The sequence below is a fragment of the Humulus lupulus genome, chromosome 5 (genome assembly GCF_963169125.1).
Source record: "Humulus lupulus chromosome 5, drHumLupu1.1, whole genome shotgun sequence".
NCBI lineage: Eukaryota > Viridiplantae > Streptophyta > Magnoliopsida > Rosales > Cannabaceae > Humulus > Humulus lupulus.
Window position 1 is genome coordinate 144,101,258 of NC_084797.1, and position 17,952 is coordinate 144,119,209.

The 17,952-nt window shown below is 39.8% G+C and overlaps 1 protein-coding gene across 3 annotated transcripts in view; it reads right to left on the bottom strand.

The window, feature by feature from the left end:
* LOC133777716 (DNA (cytosine-5)-methyltransferase CMT2) overlaps nucleotides 1-17,655 on the bottom strand; it is a 65,300-nt gene extending 47,645 nt beyond the window's left edge. For all 3 annotated transcript variants that reach the window (XR_009868783.1, XR_009868784.1, XM_062217430.1), the window contains exons 1-8: nucleotides 16,866-17,655; nucleotides 5,072-5,106; nucleotides 4,268-4,973; nucleotides 3,737-3,771; nucleotides 3,515-3,617; nucleotides 3,066-3,170; nucleotides 2,752-2,871; nucleotides 2,141-2,234 (exon numbers count right to left, since the gene is read on the bottom strand). Coding sequence is in view for 1 of the 3 variants with exons in the window: in XM_062217430.1 (XP_062073414.1) it covers nucleotides 2,141-2,234; nucleotides 2,752-2,871; nucleotides 3,066-3,170; nucleotides 3,515-3,617; nucleotides 3,737-3,771; nucleotides 4,268-4,973; nucleotides 5,072-5,106; nucleotides 16,866-17,555 (1,888 nt within the window). In the remaining 2 variants the exon portion in view is untranslated. The remainder of the gene's footprint in view (nucleotides 1-2,140; nucleotides 2,235-2,751; nucleotides 2,872-3,065; nucleotides 3,171-3,514; nucleotides 3,618-3,736; nucleotides 3,772-4,267; nucleotides 4,974-5,071; nucleotides 5,107-16,865) is intronic.
* Nucleotides 17,656-17,952: the final 297 nt, after the last annotated feature.

A 17,952-nucleotide genomic window follows, 5' to 3' on the forward strand; every position in this document is an offset into this window, starting at 1 on the left:
AAAAGAGACAAAGGTCAAATGTCTTAGACTGACCTCCTCCCAAATTTATTGGGGAGCCTCACTTATGGCGGAGGAAAACCGTGGTAACACAACGATTAGAACAATCAAAAGATCATACAATAAGACATCAAAGCTCCCAAGCCAAATATATAGAATATTAAAACAAAATACAGCCCCACTCTCTGTTGAGATCTTGGAAAGAAATATCAACAAAACCTTTAGTTTTATAAACCCACGATGCAACCCAAAATTTGATCTTCTCCCACAAGTCCTCTACTTTGTTTTCTATATTTTCAAATATCCGACCATTCCTTTCTAACCACAGCCAATAGGATAGCTAAAACTACTGTCGACCACAACCTAGAGGTCCTTATGCCTCCTCTAAGCTTGCAAGCCAGCAACTGTTTGCATTTTTGAGGCATACACCATTGGATGCCAAACTCACTCAAACTTATAGGTACAATTTCATTCGTATAGGTACACTCAAACTTACGGTATCGACTATCAAGAGATGTTTGCTCCAATTGCAAAACTCAATACTATTAGAGTGTTGTTAACCTTGGCGGCAATTCTAGATTGGCCCCTCATCAGTTAGACGTAAAAATGCTTTCCTCAATGGTGACTAGGAAGATGAAGTATACATGAAAATCCAACTTGGATTTGAAACAAAAAACAATGATAACAAAGTCTACAGGCTTCAAAAATCTCTATACAACTTAAGCAATCTCCAAGAGCGTGGTTTGACAGGTTCTCAAAAGCAATTTGGGTATACACAAGGGTATGGTTTGTCAGGTTCTCAAAAGTAGTTTGGGTATACACAGTGGCAGGGAAATCATACCTTATTCACAAAATTCTTTTCTAAAAGGAAAATTGTTATCATTATTGTGTATGCTAGCGACATCAATACAACAAGAGATTATATTGAAGAAATTGACCACTTGAAGAAAGTTCTTGCAAGAGAGTTTGAAATCAAAGACCTAGGTACTTTTAAATATTTCCTAGGTGTGGAGGTGACACATTCAAGGAAAGACATAGTGGTCTCACAACAAAAGTATAATCCTAGACTTGTTGAAAGAAATAGGAATCCTAGGGTGCAAACCAACTGACACTCCAATGGAATCTAATTACAAACTTGGGTCAAAGGAGGATAGTCCTCTTGTTGGTATAGGGAGGTACCAACGACTTGTAGGAAAGCTAATTTATCTCTCACACACAAGGTCTGACAACGGTTATCCGGTAAGTGTTGTAAGTTAGTTCTCGAGCAAGCCAAATGAAGAACATCTTGAAGTAGTCTATCGAATTCTTCGATACTTAAAGATGTCCCCTTATACAGGGATATTCTTTCAAAAAATGAAGTTAAATCTATTCAAATGCAAAATAGGCAGGTTCTGTTACAAATTGAAGATCAACTAATGGCTTTTGCACGTATGTGTGGGGAAACTTAGTATAGCGGCGTAGCAAGAAGCAATCTTTTGTTGCAAGGAGTAGTGCTCAAGCAGAGTATAGGGCTTTATCTCAAGGCATATGTGAAGGAATGTGGTTAAAGATTACCTGATGAGTTAAGGATCTCAACAACAAGGCCAATGAAGGTCTTATGTGGCAATCTCGCTACAATTAGTATTGCTAAAAATTCTGTTCACCATGATAGGACTGCGCATGAAGAGTTGGATCATCATTTCATTAAAGAAAAAGTTGAAGAAGGGATTCTGAAATTGATCCACGTTCCTTCCCATCTTCAGGTTGATATTCTAACAAAAGCTCTTCCAAGACCAAGATTTGAAAAGTTGATTTCCAAGTAGGGAATGATTATCTATTCCTCAACTTTAGGGGAGTGTTGAGATCTGATTCCTAATTTTTAGGGATGAGATATTTTTTTCATTTATTTAATTTTTTATTCTGTTTTGATAAAAAAAAATTATAAAAATAGGTTTTAAACATCCTGATATCACTCTCTTATTTTCAATGTATATATCCCTTCATCTGAGGGATTATTTTGCTGGAATAAAAGAGATTTAATTGATACACAGCATGTTGTTATATCTCTTCTATTTATTCTCAGGTTTTATTTCATAATAATGAAAATCAGTAAAACAATAGAGTTTTCCTCTCCATTGCTCATCATGCGCATGAAACAACTTACCAATCTCAATGGAGCGAAAAGTTGAATAGTCAACACAGTATTCCATGTCATAATAAAAATCAGATGGGGCAATGGAGCTTATTTTCAGCCCTACCTGCATAAATACCAAGAAAATAGTTCTTGAAGATGCAAAAATAACTAAAAGGGAAAATATAAGTTACTGCTTTCAAATGCAACTTATTTTGCATCTTTCCCTATCATATTGCCTCCTGATAAATTACTTAATGCCAGATTAGCTCAACTGATAAGTAAGACAGAAGAAAAATGACCATAATTTAGTAATTGTCAAATTACCTAATTATGAAAAACTAAAATGAAAACATTATTCAATAAGCAAACAATGAAAAATCAAATAGCTAATTTTCTATTGAAAAACTAGACTGATTGAAATAAGAAGAAAAATTAGGAAGCAAAATGGTAGTTTCTACACATTTGGGGACCAAGTGCAAAACCGATTGAAAGTGTTGGAGGTAAATTTGTCAAAACACAAGAATTCTTATGGTTTTTAAAGTGCCTAGCCTACGACAAAAATCAAAGGGTCAAGCCATACAAGAGAACAAGAAAAGATACTTGATTCAAGAGGCTACAAACTAAAATAATTGAGACCATACCCGAGGTGTTATTTTTGTAACAATCACTTTTGAAATAATGCAATCTAATACGTTATCATTCATTATGGTAGAATAGAATAAACGCCTCTTGTCGTGGAAAGCACCTTCTTCTTTGATAACCTGACAAACGTATGCAAAAAGGAAATAAATAGCAGTGGAAAAAGCATTTTTACACAACCAGGACAAAGAAAGAACAAAAAAAAATAATTAACTCATTGTATCTTCAATACAATAAAATGGAAAGTAACAATTAATAGAAATGCACTTTGACATTCCCAAGTCAAAATAAAAAATAAAAAGACTAATTAACTCACTGTATCTTCAACACGATAAAACCATTGGACTCTGAAGTACTTCTCACCATCTGTAATTTTGAAAAATTCCACAATTCTGCCAATATGTTTCTTTTTACCGTCACCCTAAAACAAATGCATAAGATTAAATAAAATATTGACACACTCGTCCTAAAATATTGAAAGAGATAAACAAAATTAAAACTCCGAAAAATGCAGCAAGAAGTTGGTTTGTTTTTCCACAAATGCATCCATTCTGTTTCGATACCATAAGTGATCATTGTTATCCAAGAGAAGTATGATCGGATAGATGGTTAGATGAACACAACAATATTACAACTTTTTATTAAACTGAAGCTTTAAGATGCATACGATAAATGATAAATAAGAAAGACAATATCTAACAAATATGTACCCCAAAAGAAAATCATTTTTAGCGACGACATGTACTGTAATGTAAAGGCAGTTACCTGTATATAAGCACAATCTCCAAGATTATATATGCAATTTCGAATATTAGCTTGAGCGAAATGACATTCCACATTCAAAACTACCTCGTCTTCTTCATCATCACTACAATGTATTCATGATACTTGTTCATAATATATCGAATTCTAACTTCAAAAAGAATTTAAACTGGTAAAGAAGACAACAAAATTACCTAACAGAATTGAGTATTTATTATTACTTACTTTTGTTTCGATTTTTTATCATGGGATTGTTGTGTCTGCAAGTACCAAAGTAGAACAGTCAATATCTATGACAAAACTTCAAATACAAGATAAGATAGCAAAGCCACATAGTAAGAGAATTTGTTTGCCAAATAAACTTTTGGTTATTTAAAATTAAAGAACATACAAAATTCACTGCAGTAACCACGTTAAGAAGTAATTTTCAATAACACAAATGGTAGGAACGATACAAAGCTTTGGTTATATAGAAAGCTTTGGTTATATAGAAAGCTTTGATTCCATGTTAAGAAGTAATTTTCAATAACATAAATGGTAGGAAGTAGGCTAATTAAAATATAAAGATACGTGAAGCAAAAGCTATTATACTAGTAACCATATAAGATGCAACTAATATATTTCAAAAGAGCTATAAAAATGAGCGTAATATAATTATATGCATACCACTTTTAAAATGAAAACTTCAATTTTAATTGAAAAATCAACTCCAATAAAACAACAGAGACAAGAATAGTTATAGTCTTGGTCCATTACCTTCAATTCATAACGCCAGAGCCACCTTTCTCGAGCTTCATCGTCAGGAATAGGATCTCCAACGAAAAAAGAACAATTGGATTTCTTCAGTTTGCTCTTTGCAAAATTTGACGTTTTAATTTTCTTTGGAAGTTGCTTTTCATATGGCTCAGGAAAATCAATTAAGTCATATTCTGCCTCCCCACCTAATGACAATACTTCAAATTCTCTAGAAGATGTCAAATTACTCATAGACGTACAATCCTCTGACAAAGCAGACAATTTATCAGATGTGCTCAGTCTGATACTTTCATTTGAAGCTAATGTTGAGGAAATTTTACAAGATCTCATGCCATTTTCATTGGATATTTCAGATATTATTTTTTCAATATCTTTACTAGTATTGTCTTCCGTAGTTGATTTTTGCCTGGGAGACCTTATACGTTTTTCAGAAGACAGAACTCGATCATTAGATTTTAAGGGCATAGATTTTGTGTTGCTATCCTCATCCAGTGAAAGTTTCGTTTTGGATTTCAATGAACTTGGTGAATCTAATTCAAAGTAGCCTCTTTTTTGGGAGTGGAACCTTTTTGAAAAGATTTTCTCGGATGCAACTTTCAAACAATAGCTCTTAGTTTCCGACTCAGTTGAGGTCCCCCTTGGCGATCTCCTAAGGCATTTTTCTTTCAAGAAATCCACATTTGAATTTATTTCTTCTATTCTGAAACTGCAACATTTAACATGCTAACTTAAAACTTGCACTAAGAATTATTAAGGCAATAAAAGGTAAAATCTCCCAAAGAAAGTCAAGAAAGCACCACTCACATCGATGTCAAGTTTTGGTCCTTGGATCTCTTACTCTACAAAACAAGGAATCAAAATGAAGAACTAAATTTGGTGAAAAATGGTCATTACAATGACAAATTATGACACACTGCAAAGGAGAATACTGGGCAACATTTAGAAAGTTTAAAAAAAAAAAGGTTACTTCGTATCAAATTAGCAGTACTGTTAGCACAAGATTTAACAGTTTAGACTTTTAGAAAATCATGATTAAACATTAAAGGATCTAAACATTCAATCATATTAAAAACCTACCCTAGGTTAAGAATTTATAAGATTCCAAACAACAATTGCACCGATTTCAAAATCTTGAAAGCACATGTAATATTTTATGTAATAATTTTCTTTTATAAGAAACAAACAATTTTGGTCATGAACTTATTACATCCAAAGGAGACTAACTAGTCAAAACACCAAAAAACACATAATAATACAACCCCATAACCAACATTATAAATCCCATCAGCACAACCATGAATGAAACATGTCTGATGTGGATTATCACTATCAAAAGCTAATATTCAATACGTCAAGGTTGAATATCCCAACAAGGATGTGGGATAGGTTCCCAGCAAGAAGACAAGTCTCTTGTTTCACCAAATGGCTCCATAGCCTTGCCCAAGGACCGCACCTAACTTTCAACGTTGGTAATCTCATTTGGCTACCAAAGGTATTGGTCAAACTAAGTGACCATCGTCTTCATTGCACCTGGATTGCTGAAACCACCTCTTCCAAAGATTCAATCTGATTTTCCATGCAACCATGTGTCCCAAACACTGCTCTGATACCATTTGATATGCTCACAGATAGCAATGAAAACAATAGGTTGAATGAGGATGAAATTGGAGTGTGCTTTATTGAATTGAAATATAAACAAACAATAGTATCCAAGGTTTTGAGAGTCCTGGTTCTCTCCTAAAGCCAAGGATTAATACATAATAATCAACATACCCTACACACACTCCTTATTCTTTTTACTCACAACCTTCCATTCAAACCTACCTACCCAAAATAAATATGATTCTAGGAAAGTACAACTTTCCATAACCATCCCACTAAACAAATCTTCTCTATCAAACTCCCCTTATTATTATTACAGTTACTTTCATTATGCATAGGTGTACCTAATTGGAGATCTATCATTCTAAAGAATTTCGGTATGGAAAAAATAATCTTTATTATTTTTGTGTATCTTTTCATCTATACAGTAGGTATATTTATAGGGTTTATACAACCCATACCCTTAATTACAGAATAAAATACAATAAACACAATTAAGTACAAATCCTATAAATAAGGAAACTAAGAAATAACAGCTATAATCAAATAATAGGATTTGATTTCCTATTATCTTTCAACACTCCCCTCAAGTTGGACTATAGATAATGATGAGTCCAAGCTTGTTTACTAGGAAATCAAATACTCGTTCTTTTTTTTTTTTTTTTTGAAAAGAGAGACAGAGGCCAATGACTTAGTCTGGCCCCCTCTCGCATATATAGATAGGCCTCATTTATGGCGGAAGAAAATCGTGGTAACAAACATAATAGAAACAAGAAAAAACATACAACTCCAGCTACACAATCAAGAAACTACTCCACTCTCTAGTAAGATCCAAGAAAGATAACCCCTCAAAACCCTTTGTACGGTACACCCAAGTGGCAAACCAAAACTTAACCCTCTCCCAAATAAGATCACAGAGAGAAGACTTATCATCAAAAATTCTGCTATTTCGCACTAACCAAATTTCCCAGAAACAAGCCAACATCGTAGCCCCCCAAAGTTTATTCAACCACTTATCCCCCACTACACCACAACAAAACATCTGACAACAAGAACTCGGGAGGCACCAACTCAAGCCAAACTCACCCCACACTCTTGACCATAATGACTGAGCCAAATCACAAAACAGATGACAGAGATTCAGCTTGGCTTTGTCCACCAAACTACCTATCCTTCTGGTATGTTAATAGTAGTGATTAGTTTCAGAATTAAACTGGAATTCAGAATGTTGAATTCCTCTACTGCCTTTTCATTGAAATACCCAGAATTCGAGAGCTGGGATTCTCTCCAATACAAGAAAGTCTTACTACTCTCCACACACACACAATACACATATTCCTCTCCCTTTATACTAAGGCTCAACTATTCTATCATGTTCCCCCATACACGGTACCCCAACCCCTCTAACTACCTGCTGACCTGTCATTCCTTTTGCCTCTCCTAGCGTACACATAGGTCAAGGGTGGCCTATCATTACCCCCGGCCCAAAGACGCACCTTGTCCTCAAGGTGGAAATCTGGAAATTGCTGCTGAATGGTTCCCAAATCCTCCCAAGTGGCCTCAAACTCTGGTAGATGTAGCCACTTTATCAACACTTGTGGCTGCTGAAACTGAGTTCCCGGCCGCAAATCTAGCATCGCTTCAGGTTCAAGAAGCCACTCCAGCTCTTCAGTCAAATTGGAGGGTAAAGGAATGGCTGTTTGGTGCGGACCTAAAGCCGGTCTCAGCATGGAAACATGGAAAACTGGGTGAATCTTCGCTTGAGATGGCAGTAACAATTTATAGGCTGTCGAACCCACTCTGGCCAGTATCGGAAATGGTCCAAAAAAGAGTGGTCCCAGCTTCTGATTCTTTCTTTTTGCCAAAGTCTGCTGTCTATATGGTTTAAGCTTCACATAGACGTTGTCTCCCACTGCAAAGTGAACATCCCTCCTCTTTTTATCAGCTTGAAATTTCATCTTCTGTTGGGCACGCTGTAAATTCATCTTTAGCAGCTCTAAAATGTCATCACGGTCCTGTAAGTTCTTCTCCACAGCGGAGACAATAGTCTGGTTGCCTTCAATCCGTATTACTGGTGGAGGGTCTCGGTGGTATAGAGCCTTAAAAGGTGTCATTCCTGCTGCTGAATGGTATGATGTATTGTACCAATATTCCGCCCAAGCCAACCATTTGACCCATTGTGATGGCCGAGAGCTCACAAAACATCTTAAGTATGTCTCCAAACATCTATTAAGTACCTCGGTTTGGCCATCCGTCTGTGGATGATAAGCTGAACTGTATTTCAGTGTTGTCCCTTGCAATTTAAAGAGCTCCTTCCAGAAAAGGCTGAGAAAGACTTTGTCCCTGTCGGAAACAATTGACTTTGGAATACCATGTAATTTAACGATCTCTTTAACAAAAATGGCAGCGACTGAAGCGGCTGTATAAGGATGCCGAAGTGGAACAAAGTGGCCATATTTAGACAAACGATCCACCACCACTAGGATAGAATCAAACCCATTGGAGTACGGTAAGCCTTCTATGAAATCCATCGATATATCGTCCCAAACTTGGTCCGGAATCGGAAGTGGCTGTAACAATCCAGCAGGAGATTGCGCTAAATACTTGCTTTGCTGACATGTATGGCATTCAGCAGCGAACTTTTGTATATCACGCCTCATTCCCTGCCAATAAAAATCAGCGGCTACCCGCTGAAATGTGCGGAATGCCCCCGCGTGACCCCCCATATTGCTGCAGTGATATTCTTGTAAAATGAATGGTATAAATGGTGACAAAGATGGAACAACCAGCCGCCCTTTGAACTTCAAACAGCCCTTCGAATAAGAGTATCCCAGCCCCCCATTTCCTTGCTGAAGTTGCTGGATAACTTTGGAGAGATGCGGGTCTGTAGCTACATGATTTTGTAAATCGGAAATGGAAATCATATTGGGAATGGACAAGGCATTACAGTCCCCAATCTGTGGTACCCTCGAGAGAGCATCCGCTGCCTTATTTTGAAGGCCCGGTCTGTATTGAACTTGAAAATCGTACCCCAGCAATTTTGTGAGCCACTTTTGATGCTCCGTTGCCACCATTCGTTGCTCAAGTAAATATCTTAAACTCCGCTGGTCCGTTCGAACAATAAACTGGCGGCCCAATAGATAAGGACGCCACTTTTGTATAGCTAAAACCATGGCCATAAGCTCTCGTTCATACACCGATTTGCAGCGAGCTCTAGGCGATAGTGCCTTGCTGAAATAAGCCACTGGCCGTTGTTCCTGCATCAACACCGCCCCAAGACCCGTTCCCGAAGCGTCCGTCTCTACTACAAATGGTGCTGCAAAATTCGGTAAGGCCAAAACAGGTACTGCGCACATTGATTTCTTAAGTGCTAAAAATGCTTCTTGAGCCTCTTCATTCCAGCCAAACGAATCCTTCTTTAGTTGGTCCGTTAACGGTCTTGCCAAATGCCCATAGCCTCTTACAAACTTTCTATAGTATCCTGTGAGTCCCAAGAATCCTCTTAACTCCTTTAGACTTTTGGGTACTGGCCATTGCTCCATTGCTGCCAGTTTTAGTGGGTCTGCTGAAACTCCTTCTGCTGAAACAATGTGACCCAAGTATTCAAGTTGTGACTGCCCAAATAAACACTTCTTTTTATTCGCGTAAAGCTGATGCTGGCTGAGGCGAGATAAAACCAAGTCTAAGTGCTGCAAATGAAGCTCCAAAGATGCGCTGTACACAAGTATATCATCAAAGAAAACTAGGACAAATTTTCTCAAAAACTCACGAAAAACATCGTTCATCAAGGCTTGAAAAGTGGCTGGAGCATTGGTTAGGCCGAATGGCATAACCAAAAATTCATAATGTCCTTCATGGGTACGGAAAGCCGTTTTCTCGACGTCTTTTGCTGCCACACGTATTTGGTGATAACCAGATTTGAGGTCCAACTTAGAAAATGCCCTTGCCCCATGGAGTTCATCCAAAAGCTCATCAATGACTGGAATGGGGAATTTATCAGCAACTGTCTCGCGGTTTAAAGCTCTGTAATCTACACAAAATCTCCAACTCCCATCCTTCTTTTTTACTAGTAGTACGGGGCTCGAAAAAGGGCTTGTGCTTGGTTGAACTATCCCCGCCTGTAGCATCTCAGTCAACAACTTCTCTATCTCATCTTTTTGTATCTGCGCGTAGCGATATGGTCGAACTGAAATGGGACCCGACCCCTCCCTCATGGTGATGTGATGCTCGTGGGAACGGTGTGGTGGCAGCCCTTTCGGCATGTCGAAAACAGCTTCATGTTTCTGCAGCAATTCTTGCATTTCAGCCTCATTTTCCGTCACAATACCCTCGGTATTCGCTGTAAGCGCACCACACTGAATCCAATAACCTTGTCTGACTTGCATAAACTTGGGTCCCCTTGCAATGTAACCCAAGCGCCTCCTATTTCGAATTTCATGACCATTGTGCGCCAATTCACCTGCATATTCCCCAATGTACTCAGCCACTGTATGCCCAAAATTGCATCAGCCCCGCCCAGTTCTAAGGGCAAAAAATCCGTAACCACCCTTAGTGACCCCAAGTCTAGCTCCACGTTCTTGCAAAGTCCTTCTGTTCTCACTCGGCCTCCTGTACCCAGCAATACCCCATAGGCTGTTGTCTCCGTGACTGGTAATTTAACTGCTCGAACCAGGTCCTTAGACACAAAATTGTGTGTTGCTCCACTGTCGATGAGCACAGTAACTGGGTGTTCGGCTATGGAACCCAGTATCTTCATTGTATGAGCTGAAGATATTCCCACTAATGAGTTAAGGGAGAGCACCGCGAGTTGCTCCTCCTGCAGTGTTTCCTCACCTGATTCTGGGCTGGATGGTGCTGACTCTTGGCTCTCTGACCCTTCAATATCATCTGCAATCAACATCACGTGCAATGATTTTTGTTCACAGACGTGCCCCCTATGGAACTTCTTATCGCAGCGAAAACAGACCCCGCGACGTTTCTTGTCCTGATACTCCAGCTCCGTCATTCGTCGCAGAGGTGGGGGAGTCGTCTGTGTCGTCGACGGTGGCCCTGTGTTGGCCGGCAACTGGTTCGGGTTACTCGGGAGGAACGGCGGGGACGATCTCGTGCTAGGCTGCTGAGATGAAAATCTGGGCACTGAGATTGGGCCTGTTTGTGCCCTAGGTGGTCCAGTTCGGTGGTGGAGGCCCAACCCAGACAGAAAATGGCCCTCTTCAATCCTTTGGGCTGTCTCCATTATTTGGGCTAGGCCCGAAGGCTGTAAAACGTGTAATGGGCCTCTGATCTCCTCCTTCAGTCCTTTGATGAAACTGCCCTCTAACACATGCTCTGGTACTCCGACTACTCTGGATGCCAACGCCTCCCATTGAAGCCGATATGCCCTGACCGTGGTATCTTGTTTAACCGAAAGCCATTCCTCCGTCGACGTCCCCACAGGTACGGAGCGAAACCGCACCATGAGCAGGTGCTTCAACAAAGCCCAAGACGTGATCTGACGCCTGGAGTTCTCCCACTGGAACCATGTAAGTGCGTCCCCGTCCAATCCGATGATGGCTGCTTCCAACATCTCCGCCTCGGTCAATCGATTCAAGAGAAAGAATCGCTCCACACGGAAAACCCAGCCGTCTGGGTTCTCACCAGCGAACAAGGGCAACTCTATTCGCGGTGGTCTGAAATCGCGAGGCATCTGTGATTCGGGTGGTGCATAAGGAGGCCCCGTCGACGTCGCTGGGGGTGGGTGCATCGCCGAGGGAGTCCCCGTTGGGCGATGAGAGGAGGAGCTGTCGCCGTCGACCGCCTGCTTCTGTCGATCTTCCGTCGCACTGGTACCCGCCATACCCGTTCGATGAGACGACTGGAGCAATTGCGTAATATGGGTAATTAAGTATTCCACCTTCTTTTCCAACTCTGGGATCCGTTGTGTGTCTGCACGCAATGCTTCTAGCTCCTGCGGAAAGTGTTCGATCTGGGTTCGGATTGCTGAAACTTCCTGCCTCAGTTCGGACTGCACCTCTTCGATCTTCTCCTCCACCATCTCAATTTGCAAATTCGGTTTAGGCCCCATTATGGATCTGATGCTCTGATACCACTTGGTATGTTAATAGTAGTGATTAGTTTCAGAATTAAACTGGAATTCAGAATGTTGAATTCCTCTACTGCCTTTTCATTGAAATACCCAGAATTCGAGAGCTGGGATTCTCTCCAATACAAGAAAGTCTTACTACTCTCCACACACACACAATACACATATTCCTCTCCCTTTATACTAAGGCTCAACTATTCTATCATGTTCCCCCATACACGGTACCCCAACCCCTCTAACTACCTGCTGACCTGTCATTCCTTTTGCCTCTCCTAGCGTAAACATAGGTCAAGGGTGGCCTATCACCTTCCCAACTGAAAAGCCTCTGAATACTGAAGACGCCTTGGCTTTGTCCACCAAACTACCAAGTACATCTGCCACAAGAGTAAATAAAAAGGAGATAAAGGATCACCTTGACGAAGCCCACGAGAGGCTCCAAAATTACCCCTCAGCTTACTGTTCACAAATACCAAGAACGATATAGAAGTGAGGCAACCCTTCATCCACTTCCTCCAAAGAGAGCCAAACCCTTCAAGATCTAGAACAAAATCCAAAAAATCTCATTCCACACAATCATATGCTTTTTCAAAATCTATTTTGAAGACCCAACCGCTCTTCCCTTTGCTACGATACTCTTCCATCACTTCATTGGCCACTACAACAGTATGTAATATCTGTCTTCCTTCTACAAAAGCACCTTGCTTTCAGAAATAGTCTCCAAAAACACCCTTCTCAATCTATTGGCTAAGACTTTCAAAATAAACTTATACACGCTCGTGACAAGGCTTATTGGCCTGAAATCATTAACCCGGCAACTATTGAGATTCTTAGGAATAAGACAAATAAAGTTCTCGTTGGACAATCTCGGGATGGTACCATCTGCATGAAAACCCTTAAAAACCTCCACTAAGTCATCCTTAATAACATCCCAATTAGAGTGATACACAGCCAACGAAAACCCATCAGGCCCTGGAGCTTTAACACCAAAACAATCAAAATCAGCTTGCTTAATCTCCTCCTCCTCAAAGGGCCTCTCAATAAAAGAACCTAGGAAACCAGGTAACCTTCCCCACTCAATACCTCGAATTCCTTTCCATTGTCGCTCAACGGATGAATACAATGTCAAAAAAAAACTAACAATCTCATCCACAATCTCACCTCGTTATGGAAGCAACTAACTTTCTGATCTCCCAACTGATTATTCCAATTCCAAGGTTGTATAGAGATCTGCATGTCTCCAACAATAGTAATCTCCCTTCTACATATTAAATCCTGTTGAAAACCTTCATGAGGACACCAAATGATCATCCTATCATCAGACACAAAAGTTGATTCCACCTTGAATCCTAAAACTTATTCCTTCTAAAATTATCTTCCACGAATGCTGGCTATTGCTACGAAACACCAACACAGCGTGACCCTTCTTGCCCGAAAAATAAGTACTGTCTTGACTCCTAACCTTGTCGCCCTCCTCCTTCTCTTCCTCCCGTGCTACCACAGCGGCCCACGACCTCTTGGAAAGACAGACTTTTTTATTCTGATCCTTCTGTATGAATCCTGCATGTCTCCCAACCAAACCAAGGAGACAATTGTTCAATTCCAACCAGCTTGATTCTCAACCTTCATCAGGTATAATGACACATTTGACAACACTATAAATGAAGGTAGAAACTTTGAGAAATACTCCTCTGATGTTCCTGAAACATTCAATTGTCACCCTCTAATTGTTGTTCCTGAAAGAGCTTTTGAAACCTTTCCTATGGGCATCCTTCAAGGTCGTCAATCGCCTTATCTCTTCAACCAGCCACCTTGCACCTTCTAAAGACAGCCTAATCTCGAATCCAGAAAGCCTTGTTCTTTCACATAATCGGACTGCCCCTCCATCATCGGTCAAAGTGACCATGAACACCTTGTGCTCAATTTTGAAACTCCAATACCGATTAAGGACGTTACTGGACTTATCAAGAACGGAAACATTTTTTTGTCCAATTCCAGTGGGGAATTGGGTTTTTTTATTCTCATAACCAGTGGGGTTATGTGAAAATCTAGCACATTCTCTCATATTCTCTCTCTCCAAATGTTGATTTGATTGTATTGTGCACTGGCCTTCCCATCACAGCCACTACATGTTATGGAGTATTATTGGGTACAGGTGGTAAGGTTCGTACAGAGGGCATTTGTGCCCAAGTGGAGTTGGATTTGGGAGCTTTGAGAGTTGTGACTGATTTTTTGCCTATCGAGTTGGGAGGAGCTGATGTAATTCTGGGGATCAAATGGTTGGAAACCCTTGGTAATATGCAGGTGAATTGGAGGACCATGGTGATGAAGTTTGAAATGGCTGGGGTTTGGGTAACGTTGCAAGGAGATCCCAGCCTATGTAAGTCACCTATTTCTCTCAAAGCTATGATTTTATCGGTGGAAAAAGAAGTACAAGGGTTCTGGGTGCATTTTGGGGCGTTGGCTGCGGATACAGTGATGGGACAGCAACAAATTCTGACGGCAGTGGGCAATTTGCTTCAGCAATTCGATTCAGTTTTTTTGATGCCAACGGGACTACCACCTCCTCAGACTCGGGAGCATGCTATCACTCTTCGAAGTGGATCCGGACCTGTTTCAGTGAGGCCTTATCGTTATGCCCAAGTTCAAAAAGATGAGATTGAGTGGTTGGTGTCCGAGATGTTACAAGCAGGATCATTCGCCCAAGCACAAGTCCATTTTCGAGCCCAGTGCTACTGATCCAGCCTAGGTATCTCAGTCACTCAACGAAAATATGTCATCGACCTCTTACAGGAAACAAGGACGATTAGATGCAAGCCAGTTGACACACGGATGGATCCTAATACCAAACTTGGATCACAGACAGAATAAAAGTTGATCGAGGAAGGTACCAACGTCTAGCGGGAAAATTAATCTACCTAACTCACACTCAGCCTCGTATAAGCTTTGTTGTAAGTGTTGTTAGTCAATTTCTTAACAATCCCGCAGAGGAACACATGGATGTTGTCTATCGTATTCTTAGGTACCTCAAAGGAACACCAAGAAAAGGGCTAATGTTTTGAAAAACTTTTCACAAGGATCTTAAAATCTACACAAATGCAGATTGGGCAGGTTCTCTCACTGACCGAAGATCCACTTCCAAATACTGCTCTTATATTTGGGGAAATCTTGTATCTTGGCTCAGCAAGAAGCAACAGGTAGTAGCTCGCAGCAGTGCTGAAGCAGAATTTCGTGCCTTAGCACATGGAATTTGTGAAGAAATGTGGCTGAAACGCTTACTTGATGAACTCAGAATCCGACTTGAAGGCCCTATAAATGTTTTCTATGAAAATCAATCATCCATAGCAATTGCAAAGAATCCATTCCATCATGATAACATGTCGAAATTATCGCCATTTCATCACTGAGAAGATTGAAGGCAAGATCATCACCTTGAAGCATGTTCCCTCAAGACAACAGGCAGCAGACATCTTAACTAAAGCTCTCCATCGCCCTAATTTCAGTGAACTCAGCTCCAAACTAGGAATGTTTAGCATATATCATCTAGCTTGAGGGAGAGTGTAGGAAATCAAGCTAGTTAATTGTTGACAGATGTTGACAACCAGGAAATTTATGTCAAATTGTTGTTTCAGTTTCCTAGTCTATAGGAATTTCTATTTATTGTATTTAATTTTGAATAGGGACTTAGATGTATGTTGTATATATAGCCTTGTTCTATGTTGTAAAGAATATACAGAAATAAAAATAATCTCTCATACTATTTTCTTCTCTACCTAATCTCCTGCAAAGCGAGGACTTCGACAATTACATTTTATTGTATTAAACTTTTTTTAATCCAATAAGAGCAAATTTTCTCCATGAGACTAACACTTGGAAATGTAGTGTCGTTTGATAGCTACCTTCTTTTAATCTCTATAAAGGATCAACTAAATTCTTGGAAATGTAGTGTCGTTTGATAGCTACCTTCTTTTAATCTCTATAAAGGATCAACTAAATTCTTGTAAAATATTTACTGCTAACCCTACACAAGAGAGGTAGTTTAAATGGCCAGGCATGTGGTTTGCTCCCACGTCTAAGGTTTGAGGTTTGAGTCCCTTTTGGATACCTGGATACCTAAATATCAATTGTTATAACTTCATGGTCCCAAATATTGTAGGGTTAGGCAAGAGCCTAGTTTTAAACAAAGTCACTGCCCAACCTTATTAAATTCTCCATTGGATGTGGTTGTTTTGGATTACAAAAGAGTGAGAAACTGGGTTTAATGGAATTTTCTGAGCCATCAGTCATCTTTAATCATTGTAATGTCTTATCCACTGTTGTAATCCTGGCGCTGAATTATATAATGCAGTTTTTTATTTTTATTTTGGCGGGGTGTATAGATGAGTACGAGTGTCGAGACCTCAGGCCAGAAATGTGAAATGAAATTAGAAACAGTTCTACTTTTCACTTTTTTCATGTAAAGTAAGTTCAAAACAAAGGTCTTCCTACAAAAAAAAAAATAGCATACCATATTCTACATCAAAGTAACTGCCCATGGTAGAAGAAAACCCAGAGTAGCCAATTCTATAATAAAAATAAAAATTTACCATTACTCTATACTTTAACACTCATTGGCAACATAATACAAAGAAGTACTGAATTTCACTTTGCTCAAAAAGCAACATTTATGTCAAATGTAGCCCAGCTAAAAGGATCGCTTCAAAAATGGTAGATACTCCACTTCCCCAAAAACTTTATCGTGTAATTACTTCAATGAATGATAAATTGTTTTAAGCTTTCTCACCATCATTAATTAAGCTATACTTTTTTTTTGGAAATAATTAAGGTAAACTATTTCATGCACTCTGAATAGCTATAATATAAATAAATGAAGGCAGCAGAAAAATCTAATGAAAGCAAGAAACTAAGAGAGCGTACCTTGACATTAGAAGGTTTTGATTCACTTTTAGTTATGTCACTATCAGCCGCAGCAACCACAGGTGGTGAAAACCTTGGAGACCTTCCCACAGCTACTTCGTCGAACAACTCCATCTCACACTTTCCAGATTCCCTCTTAGCCTTATCCATTTTCCTGTTCTCCGTCGAGACAATCAACTCACTTGAAATTGGCTCCGCCTCGCAACTTTCAGCACCGGAAAATCTGGGCGATCGTCTCCGGTAGTGGCTCGGAGGCATCAAAGTCAATTTCTTACCCACATGCATAGCCACATTGCTCTTTTTGACCTCTGACGGACTCGGATTGAACCTCGGGTACCTTCTCCAGCTACTCGGAGACTCCAAAAGCAGTTTTGAACCTAATCTTGGAGCCACATTGCTCGATTTTAACTCAATTGAGCCCGAAGATAACCTAGGAGATCGTCTCACGCTGGTTGGAGTCGCCAAATCGAACAACTTATCTACATTCCGAGCCACTTTTCTTAACACGGTCTCTACCGAACTTGGACCAAACCTTGGGGACCTTCTCAAGCTTATCTGACCGGATGATTTTGAGTCGAAAATGTCCAACGGAACCGGGTGCTCGATATTCGCCGAAATCGCATGGAGAACTAACTCCATACCACTGGAATCGGATTTAAGGTTAGACTTCAATTTTCTCGGAGATCTCATCTTTGAGAAATTCTCCGAGAAAATTCAAGAATGAGGGTGGTCGATGATCACAAAGCGTTATTGTTGTTGAGGGGATGCGGAACAGATAGTAGTGCTGCGCATGTGAAAAAGATTATGCGCAATAAATAAAAAAGATTGGGTAAGGCCGTTCGTATTTCAGTGCTCCTTTGTGCACCAATAGAGAAATATGTCTATTTGTTTTCAGATAAATTGTTACTTTTCTGTCGTTATGGTAGGGTTGCAGAGTGGGGTCGATGTAGTGGATAAAAGTTGTTTTTTCTTTTTTTTTTGAACAATGAACATTTTTTTTTAAAAGTTATTGATAATATTGAATTGTTTGAAGGTGAATTGGTTGGGTCCCATGCCACAGAAGCTATTGCCACATGCTGATACCACA